Source organism: Charadrius vociferus, unplaced genomic scaffold, assembly GCF_000708025.1.
Source record: "Charadrius vociferus isolate BGI_N301 unplaced genomic scaffold, ASM70802v2 scaffold1591, whole genome shotgun sequence".
Classification (NCBI taxonomy): domain Eukaryota; kingdom Metazoa; phylum Chordata; class Aves; order Charadriiformes; family Charadriidae; genus Charadrius; species Charadrius vociferus.
In genome coordinates this window covers 169,971-189,027 of record NW_009646738.1, presented here as the reverse complement: position 1 = coordinate 189,027, position 19,057 = coordinate 169,971, and the positions used below count along the sequence as shown (strand labels likewise).

General features: G+C 38.8%; 1 protein-coding gene across 1 annotated transcript in view; it reads left to right on the top strand.

Moving 5' to 3' along the window:
- Positions 1-19,057, top strand: part of LOC104291282 (aminopeptidase Q) — a 32,940-nt gene that overhangs the window by 7,778 nt on the left and 6,105 nt on the right. The window contains exons 6-16 of the mRNA XM_009890495.1: positions 1,277-1,390; positions 4,339-4,482; positions 4,813-4,878; positions 5,017-5,082; positions 6,147-6,316; positions 7,763-7,839; positions 11,056-11,195; positions 12,727-12,782; positions 14,072-14,225; positions 15,136-15,230; positions 15,951-16,058. Coding sequence (XP_009888797.1) covers positions 1,277-1,390; positions 4,339-4,482; positions 4,813-4,878; positions 5,017-5,082; positions 6,147-6,316; positions 7,763-7,839; positions 11,056-11,195; positions 12,727-12,782; positions 14,072-14,225; positions 15,136-15,230; positions 15,951-16,058 — 1,190 coding nt within the window. The remainder of the gene's footprint in view (positions 1-1,276; positions 1,391-4,338; positions 4,483-4,812; positions 4,879-5,016; positions 5,083-6,146; positions 6,317-7,762; positions 7,840-11,055; positions 11,196-12,726; positions 12,783-14,071; positions 14,226-15,135; positions 15,231-15,950; positions 16,059-19,057) is intronic.

Below are 19,057 nucleotides of genomic sequence, written 5' to 3'. Positions count from 1 at the left end.
AGAAAAATATTAGGGGGTGCGGCCACTAGAGTATTGAAAGACTATGTCATCATGTGTTGCACTGATAAATGAATATTAAAGGCCGTTTCTGTCATATTACACACTGCATATTGACTGTACAGGACTCATCGATACAAAACTGTTAATGGGCTACTTATGTTTTTTTCTTACACAGTACCTGAATGCCATACTGGAAAATACTGTAGGGATGTAGGGATGACACAGTGCTCTCTATATACAGTATCCTTAGTAATTCAGTGGGAAGATTAATGGTCTTCATAAGTATTCCTTGTAATGGCAGTGTATGTACATATTGTAAAACATATTTGTGTTTCTTTAAGAAACAGCCTGTCGTATGATAGAACAAAGTTAACATGAACACATTTTACACTGTAGCTGAACCTTTGTCCAGTTTTCATAGAGATTTTCAAAATTTTTCTTATATGGTTTAGAATGATAATGCAGTTTCACTTTTTTATTGACTATGTTTAATTTACTGTTGTTTGCCAGAGCAACAACTGTTTGCACTTAGTGAACAAAGTTAGCAAAAGAGTTTAACTTGGCTAGTACACTTGTATGCCTTTCTGACAGAGTCTGTAAGTTTTCAGAACTTCAGATGAGCAGAGTGTTTTTATTGCAGGCCAATAAAGCAAATGTCAGTACTTAATTAAACTCTATTTTAAAACAGAGTTGTAGTTCAAGTTTTTAAGGATTAACAAATAAAATACAAACACGCAAGTGATCATTTTTTTGCTAAATATGAACTGCCAAATATGAGTATGTAGCAGCTGTTGTGGAAGTTTTATTGCTTGCCAGCGTAGGGATTTGCTGATTTTGGAAATGGTTATTTCCCCAGTTCTGTTTATCATTCCCCTGACAATTTCATTTTGTTAAGAACATGGAAAAAAAAAAATGTAATTGCTTGATAAATGCCCTACTTTTAATTATAGCCTCATATGATCTTTTAGATATTTAAATTTTATTGTGAAGTGTTTAAATAGAATAAAAGAATGACATAAAGCACTGACATCCATACTCATGGTATGAAATTGTAGATGAAACAATTAAAAAATAACTGCCCTGAACGCCTGACTTTTTCCAAGGTGCATCTTTTTCTACTGAATTTTCACTATATCTGAAGGAATATCCAGCGTTTTATTCAAATGATGTGTATATACTAAGAAAAGTTACTTCAACATAGGTATGTGTGTTTAACCTGCAAAAATGAAAACAGCAGTCCAAAGAGATGTTGAGACATTTTTTCTTTCTATTTAAGTGGTTTGGAAATCTGGTTACAATGAACTGGTGGAATGATCTGTGGCTTAATGAGGGACTGGCATCTTACTTTGAGTACCTGGGAGCTACCTTTGTTGAACCCAAGCTTTCACTGGTGAGTACTAATGTGTACTGAAGCGAGCTAAAGCAGCAAAGTTCCAGCATCTACAAAAAAAAAAGAAGGTGCAGGAGATGGGATTTAATTAAGCCGTGGTATTAGTAACTTAACTCCCCTGGGAAAGACCAGCACGTCGTGATTCTTCCCTGGAGGGTTTCCATCTTCTGGGGGCTGTGATCATACCCTGCTCTTCTACAGCTGGTGCAGAGGACAACTGCACAGCTGTGATTCTGCGGTGAGAAGGAGTTGGCATTTTGCCCTAGATCTGTCATGTAGCAAACCCCACTTTCTCTCCTGGGTCCTGTAGCTGATGGTTTGCCTCCCTGTCTGTCCAAGCACTTTTCCAAGCATCCCGTACCTTAACCATCTTCACCAGGCAGTGGCTAAGTTGGGCTATTTTGAGTCTGTTTACTGCACTGGGTCCATGGATGTCTGTTTGCAGATAAGGCAAAAATAATGCAAATAGCTAATCCGACAGCAGGGTAAAACTCCTACCTGTTCCGCTGAAATGGGAATAAGCACAAATCCCATAGTGTGTTAGAAAACTCCATCGTTAAACTCTGAGACAGGAGGATAGGTGCTGCTAATTGTGGCCATGAGATGAGGTCCATGCGCCTGTGCAATTATAAATGTCTATGCACAGTGCTTGCAGCTTCTGAAGAAAGGAGAAGCGTTTAGTCTGGGCAGGCCTGAGACTGCAGTCAGTCCGGTCTGCTGTTTATTACTCTCAGATGAAATACCATTCATCACTTTCCTTTTCTAATTCACCAAAGTACTTAATTATGTGCTTAATTGGAAACTAATACAGGCATGTCAAACAAATCCTGTCAGAAGGATTTTTAAGTCATGGGATATGCTAACCTTCTGCTTTGAACAACAGCTCCCGTTATTCTCTGTAATGCAGTATATTAATATCATTGAAAAGCATAAAGACCACCAAATTTTAAATCAGAAATAAATTCTTGTCTCCTTTTTAATTTTAATCTTTTCATTTAGAAGCTTGGTTTTCTAAAAATCAACACTTGTCATTTTATTTATGTCCATAGGGTAAGTTTTAATACTGGGCAGTAATTCCATTTGATAAATTACAGTTATGGGATATGCCTCATAAATCCAGAGTAAATTACACAGGTATGGGAATACAGAGCTCTTTTGTGCAGTTTTGTGGGCCATGCATATTCACAGAATCACAGAATGGCTGAGGTTAGAAGGGACTTCTGGAGATCATCTGGTCCAACCCCCTGCTCAGGTAGGGCCACCTAGAGCCAGCTGCCCAGTACCATGTCCGGGTGGCTTTTGAATATCTCCAAGGATGGAGACTCTACCACCTCTCTGGGCAACTGAGCACAAATAGTGCTTGTTTACCCTCAAAGTGAAAAAGTGTATCCTCATGTTCAGAGGGAACTTCCTGTGTTTCAGTTTGTGCCCATTGTCTGTGGTGCTGTCCCTGGGCACCACTGGAAAGAGCCTGGCTCCATCCTCCTTACACCCTCCCTTCAGGTGTTTGTATACATTGGTGAGATTCCCCTGAACCTGATCTTCTCCAGGCTGAACAATCCCCACTCTCTCAGCCTTTCCTCATAGGAGAGATGCTCTATTTCGTTCATCATCTTTGTGGCCTTTGATGGACTCTCTCCAGTAGCTCTGTATTCTTTTGTCTACTGGGGAGCCTAGCACTGGACCCAACACTCCATATGGTCTCACCAGTGCTGAGTAGAGGGGAAGGATCACCTCCCTTGTCCTGCTGGCGATACTCCTAATGCAGCCCAGGATACCACTAGCCTTCTTTGCTGCAAGGACATGTTGCTAGCTCGTGTTCAACTTGGTGTCCTTCATATCCCCAGGTCCTTTTCACAAAGCTGCTTTCCAGCTGGACAACACCCAGCATACACTGGTGCCTGGGGTTGTTCCTCCCCAGGTGCAGGACTTTGCACTTGCCCATGTTGAATTTCATGAGGTTCCTGTCAGCCCATTTCTCCAGTCTCTCCCAGTCCCTTGGGATGACAGCATGACCCTTTGGTGTATCAGCTGCTCCTCCCAGTTTTGTGTCATCTGCAAACTTGCTGAGGGTATAGTCTGCCTCATCAATCAGATCGTTAATGAAGTTGTTGAACAGGACTGGACCCAATATTTCCCCTTGGGTACATTGCTAGTTACTGGCCTCCAACTAGACTTTGTGCCACTGATCACTGCCCGATTACAAATTGAACCCTGAAAATTAAATTTACTGTCTGTTTACAAGGTGAAAAATTGGCCAACAGATTTAATCCCATTAATTAGAAGCCTGTGTTCTCCTTGAGAAGTAACAGTGCTCAGAGTGGCCTACAGTGTTTTAAAAATTTAGGTTTTTTTCTTTACCTTTGTAATGATGTCATTTTCTATTCTGTCTTAGGACAGACACTCAGCTGGGGGAAATCAAATCATCATTTGTAAAAAAGAGAACCTCAGTGATTTACACCAAAGGAGCCATTTTCTCTCTATTTCTCACTGGGTGACAGCAGAAATGCTGCATAGCTGAGTTTTTAGGTTATTGCTAAGGTTTGCAGCAGGAGAAACAGAGAATATGGGAGGAAAATGCTGCCATGTTAATGACATACAGATGTAAATGAGGTACAGGTTTTCAGTTTTCAGTATTTGTTCACTGGCTACTTAATATAGTTGTCTTATTTCTCCCTGTGTATTACACTGTAATTGTCTTTGTCAGGCTGAAGCCCACAGTCTTCTCAGACATAAAATTTTCACTGATTACTAATGTTGAATGTGGAGAATGTTAGGACCGGGCGTATGGTCCCTTTTACTTCATGGGAAAGTTAGGGAGAGGGGAAAAGGATCGTTCCTTGTTTATTGACAGGCTGTTTCTATTACCACTAATAGAATAATCTGCATCATCTCCTGAGAATAAATATTTTCTGTTCAGCTTACTTAGATTTGTGTTTTTCTTACAGGATAAAATCTTTTATGATCATGTTGTACAGCCTGTCTTAAGGGAAGACAATGAAATAGGCGTTCGATCACTGTCAGAGAGTGAAGACAAGATCAAAGGATCATTTTCTTTAATGTCTCTGTTTGACAGCATCACATACAACAAGGTTAAAAAATATAAAATTCTTCTTGTTTCTTGTACATTCTAAACTAATGGTACAACCTAGGCTTGAGAGGAACTGTTGAATTACAGGTTTTTTTGTAGGTTGTTTTGTCATTCAAAATTTGCTTCTGCTGCACACACAAATTTATTGGATGTTGCAAATCTATTTGGCTACGAAAGAAATGGTGAAAACATTTTTAACTTCTGTGAAATATGAAGCGTAGGAGTAGCCTGACTAACATCTCTGGAATATAGGTTGAAAAAATATTGCAATAATAATTGCAGTAATAACTAATGTTTTCTCATAGCTTTTTTTTTTTTTTTTGTACTCCAGGGGGCTTCTATTGCCTGGATGCTTTCTGGTTTCCTGACTGAGAAGTTGTTTGTCAGAGCACTTACTGTAAGTTTGAAAAACTAACTAGGCCTTCATCTTGATTTATAAGCTTGAAAATGAAAGTTGTGCAAATTGGTGTGTGCCTTGCTGATGTTTTTCATTGAACCCTCATGAATTCTGATGCTTCTGTTTGTTTCCGTACAGTCGTATCTGAAAGAATTTTCCTTCTCAAATGCTAACCAAGATGATCTCTGGACCCACATACAGATGGTACTCATTTTATCTCTCGTATTTGTGCTCTGGTGTTTGGCACCACCCAAATTTAGGGCATATACTATTGTAGAAGACTGCACTGGAATTTGGCTATCCCTAGTGCAGTCTTTCTGCCTAAAATTTGCTTTGCTGGCTCTCTCGGCTAATGTCTTCACAAGTGTTTATTTGGCTGCTTTATTGCACCTGAGATCAGTGGATCTAAGTATAAGGAGTAGAGAAATGAGGTGGGAAATCAGAGCCAGCTGAAGTTTCGGGTTTCATGGAAACTGCCTAAGCCTACATGAAATTGCATAGCCTATTCTTCCGGAGCTTAAGTTTTGCCAGGTCAGAGCGTGTGATGCTCTGGGCTTGGTGATCAAAGATGTTGATATGTCACAGATCCAGCAAAGTCTGTACCCAGCGCAGTAGCTCAGCGTTTTGCGCTTTGCTGGTTTTGGCAGAATTCTGAATAACAAAACAGGTGCTAATAATAGGTTTATTTTTTAAAATTCCACTTTCCTGTTCCTGTAAAGAAGCCCTCCATTGTGTTGCAGACCCAGTCTTAGGTTAAGAACAAGAGTGCCACAATTTCAGATATGCAAGGCTGTCACATCTTTTAAGCCAAGAGAGGCTGTACCAGTTCACACTAGTGGGGACTCCAGTTTTGTGTCTTTTTTCAATTTGTCTTTACTATTCAGCTTGTTCATTAGGTAATCACTTAAAAATCTTTGTGTTCTGGCAGCTCTATTTGAATTAAATTAAGAAATCAAGCCTGTCAGTCATAGCCATACAGGGGTGTAAGTAGATTAATACTGAAAAGAGAAAGGTTAGTAGTCAGGTTATAAGAATGAGAAATGTCATCTCAATATTTCATGATTCCTAAAAAGGCTTATGATGTCTTTATTACAATGCCAATAATGTCCTTTGGACTTTGGTACATTGATTTTTTGCGTGAATCAAAGACCAGCAAACTGCAGTTCCATTTCATCTAATATGTTAGAACAACCCCTAGAGTGTTGCTGCAGCCATATTAGTAAGTACCTGTTTATTGTAAATATTTCTAATTCCTATTTCTCTTGCAGGTTTTAGATGCACAGGATGAAGTTCAGTTGCCAGCATCAGTAAAACAAATAATGGATTCCTGGACATGCCAAAACGGGTTTCCAGTTTTAACATTAAATCTAACCACAGGCACAATCAGTCAGGAACAATTTCTTAATAAAAAGAATGAAAACAGTACTGATTCTTACAAGTATGTTTAGCTTGCGTTTTTGTTGTATGTTTATACCCTATTTTTTTTCACGAAACTTTTCAGTTAGGGCATATTTGGGCCATCTGATTTTTTACCTTTATGCTTTTTCTTGTCACGAGCTGTCAAGTAAAATCTGTTTGTGACTGGAGCTTGCAATAGTTCTGCAAGCCACTTGTTTTGCCAAAAGGTTGCTTTCCTCTGGAGTAGTGACTTTTCCAGCCACGTAATGGCTTTGTAAGGATAGACACAGGCAATTAATAGGTTGCAGGACAGGAGCTTTGCCTGCCATTTTCTTCTGTCCTTATCCCTCAGTTGTACGGACTAGAGACCTGGATGAACCATGATGTAGCTTCTTTCCAGTGCACATATTCCAAGTCTTTTCCACTTGGCAAGGATAAATGGGTTGTATTTAAGTACTTCTATAAATGACCACTTTCTCAGAAAGTGCTAAGTACCTGCCATGCAGCTCTAATGTTCCTGTCAGTCATCATTGCTGAGTGCCTGGTTCTTTTGCAAGCTGTGCTCCTTATTTAGATGCCTAAAAATGGTGGTAGAAGGACCTGCCTTTGGTCACCCGCTTTGGTAACTCATGTATAGAGTTTGAACTTTCAGGAAATTCACAGTTGTCATGAGTGTTGGGATGTATGGACGGGGCCCATGAGACGAGTTCTCATGTCGGGTAAAAGTGTAAAGGAGAGCGAAACCCAAAGCAGTTTTTCCCTGGCTGCTATTGCTACTCATACAAACAGCCAAAAGATGTTTTGATGAGAGCCATAGAGTTTCCTTTGCTCCAAAGCTCCAGGAATTGCAGAGTATTGGTCCATTCAGCATTTTTGGTAAGCTCAAGGAGTTCCAAGTTACAAATGTTAAGTCTTTTACTGTAGTTAGTAAGAGGCAATGCCATGTGACTGTAAGAAAATCCAGGACATGCATTACGGAATTTTTCAGGGTTTTGAAGCTTTCATCTGTTTTTGCCAGGAGTTTTACATTCCCTTAGAAAGGAAATCACTGTTGTCGGAATTACAGTTGTATTGCTTGCCTGGGGCTTTTTTTAGTAGATACCCTTCTGAAAAGGAGCTTGATGTTCTCCAGAGATAGGGTGAAGTGTAATAAGTGAGGAGAATAAAATTGTTGCCTGAAAAAGGAAAGCCAGACCACAGAGATACAGTGGTATTCAAGTACCTGGCATTGAACAATTTTCTAGTTATGGGTGCCTAGTTAAAGCCATGCTAAAACTCCCTTATCTTTGATGAACCTACGTGCTGATCCTGCGTAAGTACCACCGTCTGATGAGGTTTTATGTATCAGCAATGAGAGAAGGTAGATGGAGATTCTTGTAAGAGGAAACTCATCTGCAATCCGCTCTAGCACCAGCTAGAGGGGTTTTTTTTATGTTTTTTTTAAACATAAGAATTAATCATACTGTCTTTTTTTTTTTTTGTTAAGTAATACATGGATTATTCCTATTTCTTGGATGAGAAATGGATCATCACAGCCCTTAATGTGGCTAGATAAAAGCAGCAGTAAGTAATGTGTTTGTTCACACATCCTAAAACCAAAGTTATAAAACCATTTAAAATTTATCTGTCGCATCAAACTTCAGTGTATGTTTTTAATAATATGGTAGAAAGCATATTATAAGTAGTGATTTCCACAATAATTTTGATTTTGTCATTTTGCACACAAATGCAAACTCTTAGCTCCTCATTCTGCTCTATTATTCTTACCCCAGCAGATTCCATTGATGTTAACTGCAGCTTTTGAGTACAGGTAGGATCTCAGCTGAGATATATCAGAAAATGATCAGCTCAAGTAGTAGATACAAGACTGAAAAAATTAAAACCAGCTGTGTGAAGTGACTCAACATTGTCACACATAAATATCTGTAAAAACAAAAAATTAATATTTTAAACACTCTTTAATTTGTTTATGCAAATTAAGTGCAAAAATACTGTTATAAAAAGAGTAGGATTTTTAAAAGCTTATAATAGAAAAGTGAGTTTATAGGCATCTCCACTCAAAAAATTCAGTTCTTTCTCATCTCAGTGCTTTCCAATAAACTACCATGGGTTTTTTTGAGAAAGAAGAAATGTAATCATTAAAATGGAGTAATCATTTTTCTTTGGCAAGTCAGCCCTGAACTCTAGCAGGTTTTGAGTCAGTTACAAGAAGATGCAGAGACTGATGTGTTTGTGGAATGCTTAAGAGCAAAATATGCTGTGTGCATATTGCAGCTCTGCACCCTCTGTTTTCAGTGGTTAAAAGCTACTTTCCCTCTATTTCAGATAATGATAGCTTGAGTGATCATTTCACAGTATATGGACAAGTAAATAAGCAAACAGTGGATGTTTATTCCTTTGAATGTTTTAAAGTTGAACCAGTGATTGCTAAGGTGAAAAATTAGAAAATTTGCTGAAAAGAATTGTTAGGCAGCACTTGCTTGGAAGCCCAGCAAAGGGCTACAAAGATGATTAGGGGATTAGAACATCTCTCTTATGAGGAAAGACTGAGGGACTTGGGGCTTTTTAGTCTAGAGAAAAGAAGACTGAGGGGGGATCTTATTGATGCTTATAAATCCTTAAAGGGAGGGTGCCAGGGGGATGGGAACAGTCTTTTTTCAGTGGTGCCCAGTGATATAGGGCAAGAGGTAATGGGCACAAACTTGAACATAGGAAGTTCCATCTAAACATGAGGAGGAACTTCTTTACTTTGAGGGTAGTGGAGCACTGGCACAGGCTGCCCAGAGACGTTGTGGAGTCTCCCACTCTGGAGAGATTCAAAACCCGCCTGGATGCCGTCCTGTGCAACCTGCTGTAGGCGACCCTGCTCTGGCGGGGGGGTTGGACTGGATGATCTCCAGAGGTCCCTTCTAACCCTGACCATTCTGTGATTCTGTCACTAGTGTCATGTACTGAGCTTGTATTATTGAAGTGATACCAATTCTGTTTCCTCACCCATCATGTGACTTAAGAGTTATAGAAGTTATGAAAAAAAACTGTCATGTTGCATCTGCCCGAAAGGACTATGATAAAACAGAAATTCAGTCTTTAAAACACATTTCACTTCTGTTTGAAAGCCATGTATCAAACTCACTAGACACTATTCAGTCAGGGAACTTGCATTCACATTTTAAGAGTAAAAAATAATAATTTTCTTTTTTACTTTGATGCATAAATAAACCAAGTAGTTTATTACAATGGTAGAAATGTTAAAGGTAATTTTAAATTCAGTTACCATTTTTTTCCTGTGAGAGTGAAATGGCTTCTGGTGGAGTTTTGTGTTGTGATTCAGAGGTATTCTTCAGAATGATTTTGGTAAATGAAAATGAGGAATTTGGTACAAGGTACAGTTTTAACTTGAATTTTGGAATAGTTGCTGCAGTGGCATAACAATACATAAAGAGGAAACATCTCAAAAGTAATTCTGTGTATGTATATTTTTGCTGCAAAGAGCTCTTATTTCTAAACAGGTTAAATTAAACTCCAAACTGGGCTGCTACCAGCAGCCAAACGTGTTCATTCAGTGCTGTTCTGTGCAGTGTTAAAAGCCTGTCCTGTTGGTTTAGGGCTCCTCAAGCAATGTCTACATACATAGCTTCTGCCCATATAATTGCGTTGGTCACTGTCCCTGAGTGAGATGTCTGCACAGCAAAAAAAGACACAGTAGGAGGATGGTGCTGTTATGGTAGAACATGTTTCACTCAGCCTGGGGAGTGGAGGAGCATAGTTCTGCTATTTTAGCTGGATCTAAAAGTGCTCTTAATGATTAGCAGAGCATTGAACCAATATGCTATTACAGGGGAAGTACTGCTAGTGCCATACTCTAGCCACCCACCCTGTTTTTAAACGGGTAAGCCAATATCTGCCATGTGCCACTTTTCCATCTTCTTTAACTTGTGAAGATGACTGAGGATGAAATCCTGAAGTACTTGCTCTGTCAAAACACATTGAAGTCTCAGTCTTCTGTTCAGACTAAAGCAGTCTCGTGTATAGACTACTCACCAATATTGAGTTATTGTCTTAAGAGAGTTTGCCTTCTTAAATCAGGATGATCGTAGCCAGTTAACGCAGCATTTGAGTCCTCTTCTGATGAGGCAGCCTATAGCCTTCAAGACTGCAGCGGCTCCTTCAGATGTACTGTAGGCTACCAGGAGCAAGTAATCAGACAAGCATACATAAAGTAGGTAGTAGTGAGATGAAGTGGGACTGCAGAAGGAGACCTTTAGTGAGTGATGGCTACAGGACTATTTTATTTTAAATAATTTTTTTTAATCGTCTCTCGCATAAACTTAGCTGTTTTGCTTTCCTTGATCTCCGTTTATGTGAATACTGGCAGGTGGTCAGTTCTTCCTTAAGGTAGGAGCCTTGTGTTTTGGAGCTGCACTGGGAGCAGCAGGCGTGCTGGGGGTGCATGCCCTGCAGCAAGCGCGTGAGGGTATTGCTCTTCATCCAGAGTGTTTATTGTTGGGTAGCCTTTCTGAACTCTCCCAGCTGCCTATGTCTGCAGCTTTCCCTTTGCCATCTCAAGATGCTCAGTACCTGAGGGGTCAGTTGCTTGTTGAAGTTCTGCTGTGCAGAGAAGAGATCACAAATGCACTGAGCTTTTGTGGGATTCTCTTTGAGTCCAACCTCAAACTTGTGTGTCAGATCTGAGAAGCACTGAGTCCAGTGTTTATAAATGTAAGAAAATTTAGCAGTGCGCAGAAAAAGAAAATGATACATTTTAATGTCACTTTACAGAAGTGTTTCCTGAAATGCAAGTATCGGAGTCAGAATATGACTGGATCCTGCTAAATGTAAATTTAACTGGATACTACAGAGTGAACTATGATGAATTAAACTTAAAAAGATTAGCACGCCTGCTTGAAAATGATCCAAAGGTAAGATCATATTTATTTTCTCAAGCTTATAAACATACTCTTTCCATGTATTCCTTCTTGCAGTTCTTACCAGTAATCACATTGATGAAAACCTGGAAGAATGAGAAACTCACGTAGCACATAAGAAGAAATGATCCACTGTTGCACCACTAAAGTCACCGGCAGCTTTCCATAGTGGAAGAGGAACAGGCCCAAATAGTTGCACATAAGCGTGAAAAATAACTTTACATGAGATAGCGTTCTGTCTTCGAAGTTGTCTTAACAGCTTGTGGTTCTTCCACTCTCTTAAATTTGGCTCAAAGAGTTATCGGTATGGATGTGTGACTGAGCTTTATCTGCTGTTAGGTAACCGTGGAGATGGAAAGCTCAGAGAAAGCTTTTTATTTCCACATTTCCTCAAAACACAATATTTCTGCCAGTGAAATTTAAAAAAAAAAAATCATCTGACTTGGGTTTTTTGGTTGGTTTTGGGGTTGTTTTTTTCTGGTGGAGATTTTTCTTGGAAGTTCTAATCAGTTCTACCTGGGCTCTTTCAGTCCTCTATAAACTCTGTAACTCAGAGTAGATTTCATCCCACCTCTGACTTGCCACAGGTTGGGCTGCAGGTGAAAGCACTACAGAACAGCCTATACATGTGGCTGTATGCCACTGTTGCACAGTACTTAATGTTGCCTAACCCTTCAGTGAGACAGAAGCTCCACTAGTAGCGTCAGCTCATTGTTTTTGGTAACAATGGTCAGAAAGTTTAAAATTTCAGCACCGTAGTAATCAGTGCAGTCAAATGACTTCTCCAGAAGGTTTAGACACACGGCCGATCAGCGGATGTGGTGTGGTTAAACCTTCCTACAGCGCACGGTCCTCCTTTCTTCTAGGCTTTTTTTTTTTTCCTAGCAAATCTAAATCAGCAAGACATTAGGTGTGTGCTGACTGGGGGCTGTTTTTTGGCTCTGGTCAGTGGGAGGGTTTGCTCAAGCAGTGGCCGAGCCGAAGGGGCATGGAAACAGGGAGGAGACAAGGAACGACCAGCAGTCCTCACGAGAGCACAAGCTGTAGGCAGAGGTTCACCCATGGCTCTGCCGTAGTTATTTAATTCATGATAGTGCCAGACACTCTGTTCTGGACTGATCTGAGTACGTGTTGTGAACTGAAGCCTCAAATGGAAAAAATGTATCAAAATGATACAACTAGGATATTTTTAGGAAATGCAGCATTTCCATATTTTAATTTTCATTACAGCATGCAAATAAGAGGGGTCTTGAAATTCCATGCCTTATGTACTGTAGCTGTATATTTATATATCTAAATATATTATGTAGCAGTATATTTATATAATTTTATATATAAACGTTCCTGAAAGCACATACATTATTTCAGCTTAAAATGCAGGATCCATTTTATGATGTTTTGTAGAACATTTTGGCTTAGAAAAAGTGTTAGAGGCTTGTCTTATCCTTCTGAAACATAGTGAAGCTTTCTTAAACCCTTAATGACATGTTTAGATCTATTAACGCCACATGAATGCTTTCTGCAGGCTATTCCCGCTGTCAGCAGGTTCCAGCTGATAGATGATGTTTTTGCATTAACACAGTAAGTATTTTCTGAATATGTCATAGAAAATGATTAAACTACATGATTGCATTCAGCATTGCTCCTTCTGCTTCATTCATTCCTACCCACGTGTGCCTCGTAAGAGCAACATTTTGACAAAATGGTGGGAGAGTTAAGTGTTTAGTCCATTCTTCTGTCAGTGCTGAGTGATTTCTTTTAAAATGTCTTTTAACTTTTGTTCCAGTTCTTAGGAAATATTTTAAATAATGGCACTGTGATGAGTTTTTTAGGGACTAACCTGTATTTGTTGTAGCAGAAGAAAGATTCTGAATGACCATCCTGAATTTTCCTTAATTTATTCTGGACTATCTCAGCTACACTGTCCTGCATCACTCTTAATACCTCTTTCACTTCCCTTGCTGATGGATGACTTGGTTGTTCACATCTGTGGTGCTAGAGGGGTCAGCAGTACTGTAGGGAGCTGAAGAAGCAATAAATATGTCTGTGCCTCAAACGCACCAGAGATCCCAAAAGTGTCAGACACCTATGATGTGGGAGCTCAGAGAGGAGGTAGCCGAAGCATACTGCCTCCCGTCAGAGCCTCCGCGAGGTAGCTCTGAGAGGAGGAAGTAAAAATTCCCATTCTTCCTCTCAGACAAATGTCCCTTTGCATAAGAGAGCTCAAAACTAGTATTTAGTAAGGAATGTGATTGCGAAGAATAGAACTGTGCTCCTATGTAAATACACTATAAATGTTTCTGTTCTGGAGGAGAGGGGCTTGAACTGGAATTTTACTGGGGAATAGTTAATTCTGTGGTAATTCCACACTGAGGCGCAGAAATGCCATGCTGAAGTTGTTAATTCCACAAATAGTGTGCATGTGAATTAAATTGTTTGATTTTTACAAAAAAAAATGTGTATTTCACAGAAGAACGTGTAATGAAAATATATTGTTTAGCAATAAAAATAAAAACGTATTGTAAATCAAAACAGTGCTCTTTTCCTTCATTTGTTCTAGTGAGACTGATGCCTGCTGTAAATGTGCCTATAGTGTATCCTGCAGACATAAGCAGAACAGAGTGCGTACTGCCATGATTATCCCATCACTTTGACCGTGGCACTGTGCTCTGTAAAAAATGTTTTGAGAGTTCAGCTCTTAAAAGCACCGTTGTTTTGTATTTGTTTTATTTTTCCAATGACTTTTCTAGGTCACTCTCCACACAGTATCCTGATGTTTTATTGTCAGTTTTAGAAATAAAAAGATATTCATGGTAGGTAATTAATGTGAATAGGTATGCTCAAGTATGAGGCTTTTTATTTTCAAATAGGTTTGGATACATTCAGATTGAAACAGCACTTGAACTAACAAAGTACCTTGCCAGAGAAGATGAACTCTTCATATGGAATATGGTATTGTTAAATCTAGTACCTGAGAATTTGGAAGGTACTCTGAAGAACTATGAAGTATATCCACTTCTAAAGGTATCACCTTTTTTGTTAGCAAAGATACTAGACCATTCAAATAAATCAGGCTAAAGTGAATGACTTGTAAATTCTCAAGAATGTAATGATGACTGATGGGTCATAGTTCCTGTCATTCCCTTTGCATGATTTTGTCAACTTTTTTTTAAATCGGAGGAGGTACTTATTTGTACATATTAGTCAATGATAAAAATAATTGAATCTTGAGCAATTCTTACTGTAAACCAGAAATAATTTCACATTCTTTATATTAAGCTTGATCCTAGGTTTTTGTAAAACTGAGGGTCTGGAAAAAAAAGCTATCAGTCAGTATTAAATAGTAGTAAGTAACAGGAGTAACACTGCTATGTCTAAAGGGCATATAGTATGTATGTGCTCTGTGGTTTGTGCTGCCTTCCAGTTCATGTTCATGGAGAGAAAGACAGAGTTGGGTTTGAATACTAAACGAGATTATTCTCTCCCATATGTGAGCTACCTGAGACGATACTGTCTTACTTATTTCCTTGACTTCTGTTTGAAGAAGATTTCACTTTTGTTTAAAGTACAATCCCACAATAGTAGTTCTCTTAAGTTCTAAAGGTGGAGGTATATTTAAAGTACGGGAGAAGAGCAAAGTATTTTCTATTGAGAAGTTCTTTTTCTGTCCTTTTCTCTGAGAATGAGCATTTGTTTTCTTTCAAAATGAGTTTAAAGGTCCTAGTGATGTGAAATGGTAACTTCCCAGTTTGAAAGGATGTACAGGTGTATTGAATTTTAAATCCAATTTGTATACTTTATTTTACTGTGCTGTGTAGTCAAGAAATTATTAGTGGTAAATATTTAGGAAAAATCTGAGTAAGTAAAGAAAAATACGGTAAAATGAAAATTTGCATCTAAATTAAAGTAATTTTTCTTTCCCTTTTTTTAAAAGAAATACCTTTTAAAGAGAATGTTGCCAATATACCATTATTATGCAGGTTTTATTCGTCAAAATGTCGATGCTTTGGAAGATGACTATTTTGCGCAGTAAGTATTCTGCTTTTCTCAAAAGTTTGTTCTGATGTGATTGGATCTGACACGCTGCAGTTTGCCTCTGTAAATTTAAATACAAGATACAGTAAAAATGCTCTCATTAGTTTGTATCTAACTTAATGTTGTTTTTACTGTCCTATAAGCATGTGTACTTACAATGACACCTCCAATGGAACTGCAGTATCAGGCTAGTTTGGGATATTTTCAGTCTGTTTAGTGAGCATAAAATAATGTAGTTTAATGATCTGAGTGGTAGCTTTTGTTTGTCGGAGAACAGGCTCAACAGGCTGCTGCTAGTAGGGGAAAAACTGACAGCAATGAACTTCAGATGTGATTTATGGATCAATCACTATAACTTTAAAATAAAGGCCACTGCAGCCACAGTTTTGAATGTCAGAGCCATTTGGACTAGATGCAACTAGTCTCTTAAAACTACCAAGAGGGATATAAACCACCCAAAAAAGCTATGAAAAATTATAGTACATTGGTAGCCTCCCTAATGTTCATGAACATTGATGTCAGGAACCCATTATTGGTAGGTTTTGTTTGTTGTTGTTTGTTTGGGTTTTTTTAATTAAACTTCAGCTGTTTCTAGTAGAGGTTCTCCTGGGTTAACAGCATCATGTGCTGAAACTGTGCTTGTCAAGCACCGTTTAAGTACTCCGAATGTGGAATGCATATCTTTTATTATTGCTATTTTGACTTCCTTTCAAGAGTGTATTTGGAAAAACTTTTTGCAACAGCATGCTGGCTGGGCCTCCAAGACTGTTTGAACCTGTCATCTGAACTGTATGCTAAGTGGATGGACAACCCTGAGTACAAGTAAGAATCATAATGTGTTTTTAGAGGTGTGCACGCTTAAGTGAGGTGGGAAATTAAAGGGCTCTTACATGGGGGAGGCAGAATAAGAAATGCTCCTGTACACTGGTCTTCTTTCTTGACAGAATTTAAGCCTAACTGTGCCCTCCCCCCAACCCCCTCTTCCTCCCCAAATCCCAACTTTATAATGATTTTGTAATTATTACTTTTGCATAGACTTTATAGGCTGGTGGATGAAGATTTTTGCCATGAAGCCCAACATCTCTTTAGCCACATAACAGGTGAATCTCAGACTAGGGCTAGGATCCCATATTGTCCAGTCCCGTTGCTGCAGTATGGCCGGTCATGTATACCAACTCAGTTTCTAAGCTTCTCTTCTTAGCAATACTGAGTGAAATGATGTTTGTATGATGCAAGCGTCTGCCCATGGTGAGCCCATCAAATTGCCTTGCATGTTCCGTATTCACGTTAAAGAGGTGCAGGGAACAGCTGTCAGTTCTTATGCTGATATTGGGAGCCTAGTGGTCAGGTTTCTGCTCTGTGAGGATGGAGTCTGGGCTCTACCAGAATCAGACTTTCTGTATTCGAGTATTACATTGTTAAAGAAAATTTACGATGTATTGAAATTCTTATTCTCTTTTCCTCCCTCTTTCTTTTGATGTTTTTCTATGCAATAGTCAAATAGTATTGGCACCGGTGAGTGAATATTTAAACTTTATTACTCTTTTTATTTGTTGTAGTTGTAATAAATATTTTGTTGTTACTTGTATCTCTGTTGATATATGTAGTTGGCTAAGTAAACTGAATGTGTACTTTTATGTTTGTGGTTTTTTAATAGCTTTGTAGTGATCATCCTCATAAAAACCAAATTGTGCTTTGCCTTTAAACTGAAATGTTTAAATAGCCTAAATACATTCTGTTATATTCCAGAGAGACTATTCATACTGTTCTACGCTAAAAGCAACAATGCTATGCTGAATTCTCAGGCTGCTTTCAAAATAGTCATCTGTCTGCCCCTACTAATACTATTCGAAATACCTTTTCCTGGTGGAATACTACATACCTTATCTGAGTTAAGAGCTGAAAGGTCTGTGAAATATATTAGCTGATCTGGTTTTGAATTATATAGAGAAGATTAATTTTGCTGTCCTTCCTGGCACTGAGAGGAGTTGGAAGGGACTCAACAGCCTCACACTTCACATGGCTGTAAGTGTGGAGGAAAATGCAACTATGAATTCTATTAGGTGAAAAAAATGATTGTGTTTTAAGGAAAAAAACGTAGGAGATACGAGACTTCCTAGGTTTCAAATGACAGATCACAGTTCCTATTCAGTTAAAGAGGAGGCTTTTCATATGCTGGATAGGAAAGGAAAAGGGCACAATAAACTTTCGACTCATATTTCACAGACAGATCCCTTTATGTTCTCCTTTCTGAGAGCAAAATTCATAACAGCACACTACAGCTGTTCTGCCACAGGTGGAACACAATGGGATTCTCACATCTGTGGAAGTGAATGATGCTTTTCCCTTTCAGATAAGGTGATCAACTTTCAGCTGAACATTTCCAAACAGTTCCTGGCAGAACTTAACTGGACTTGATACAGTGCATTTTTGTCTGTTCCGTGGAGATAACAAGCCAAGAGCCGTGATTCCCAGCCAGTTTCTCAGTTTTACTTTTTTGCTTCTAGGGGTGAAGTGGAGCTAGTATTAATTAATGTATAAATTAATGTATTCTCTGTGGTGCTGTTACTGGCTTGTCTTCTTTTGAAAGAAGGAAATGAGTCTACAGAGAGGGACAATGTTGCTGTACATTTTAGTTATTTACTAAAGGTAACCATACACCACTGGTGCCCTCAAAAGTTAAGAAATCACTACTTCACTTCTGCACTGGTTCCAGGAAAGCAATGTAAAATAATCCACTCTTCTTTCCAGCAGCTTTTTTGCATCTTCACCAAGATTCAGGAACGAGACAATGCTGGCAGGCCAGTAATATCAAACCACACACCCACTCCCAGAAAAAATATTAAGATTAATAAGACCCACCACTCATCTAACATAACCTCAAGCTCCAAAGTCTCCGTGGATCACAGATGACTTCCTCTGTGAACTATATAACATAAACCACTTCAGGGCAACCACTGATGTCCCATAGTAGGCTGCAGCCAAGTGATACACAGAGCTTGTCTATTTGTTCTTCACCCACAACAACTTTACACTCAGTAACCAACATTTTGTTGAAACTATTGGAACAGCTGCAGTAGCAAAAGAAATAGCTGTATTTTAGCCAAAGCAGCTTTACCCTGTTATCACACTACCACGGCTTCTTTCTGCAGTGTTATGAAATTATTATTAAACAAATTGCCAGACCCTGTAACTCAAATAAGATCTGTCATAAAAGGATTCCTTGCAGGGCTATTCTTTACCTTGACATAACCACTCAATCTCAGTAAGTGTCATTCTCGGTGGCAAATCCCCTATGTTTCAGCACTTATCCAGGTAAATGAATCCAAAATATTTTTTGCAGTAAACGTAAAACATGCCCACACTTTCTCTTGTTATGCCAGTGAAATTCCCCACCCACAAGAGGACAATCAAAATCCCTGCATCTTGCTTCTTAACAAGCAGTATCTGCCATCCAGAACACCCGTCTCTGTCACTCCCAGTAGTCCTTCTTAGTTTCCAAAATTTATAAATTACTTGTCTCTACCTTTTGCTTTGAAGATTGCTTCATGTAGCCTGTCCTCTGACTAATAGTGTCTGTCTTTCTGCTGGTGTCACTCCCATTTTCTCTTGGATGATCTAGTGAAACTCTGAGGAATTTTTCTCCATTTATATTTAAATTTTAATTTTCTGCATCTGGTTTTGGGCCTGAAGAATGGCTTTTGTGACCAGAAACTTGTCTGTTTTTTCCAGTCTGTGTCCTGATCTAATGGAAGATAGTGTTTATACTTCTACTTACAATCTTGGTCTTGTGTAATGCAAAGCAGATTAATAGTATGCCA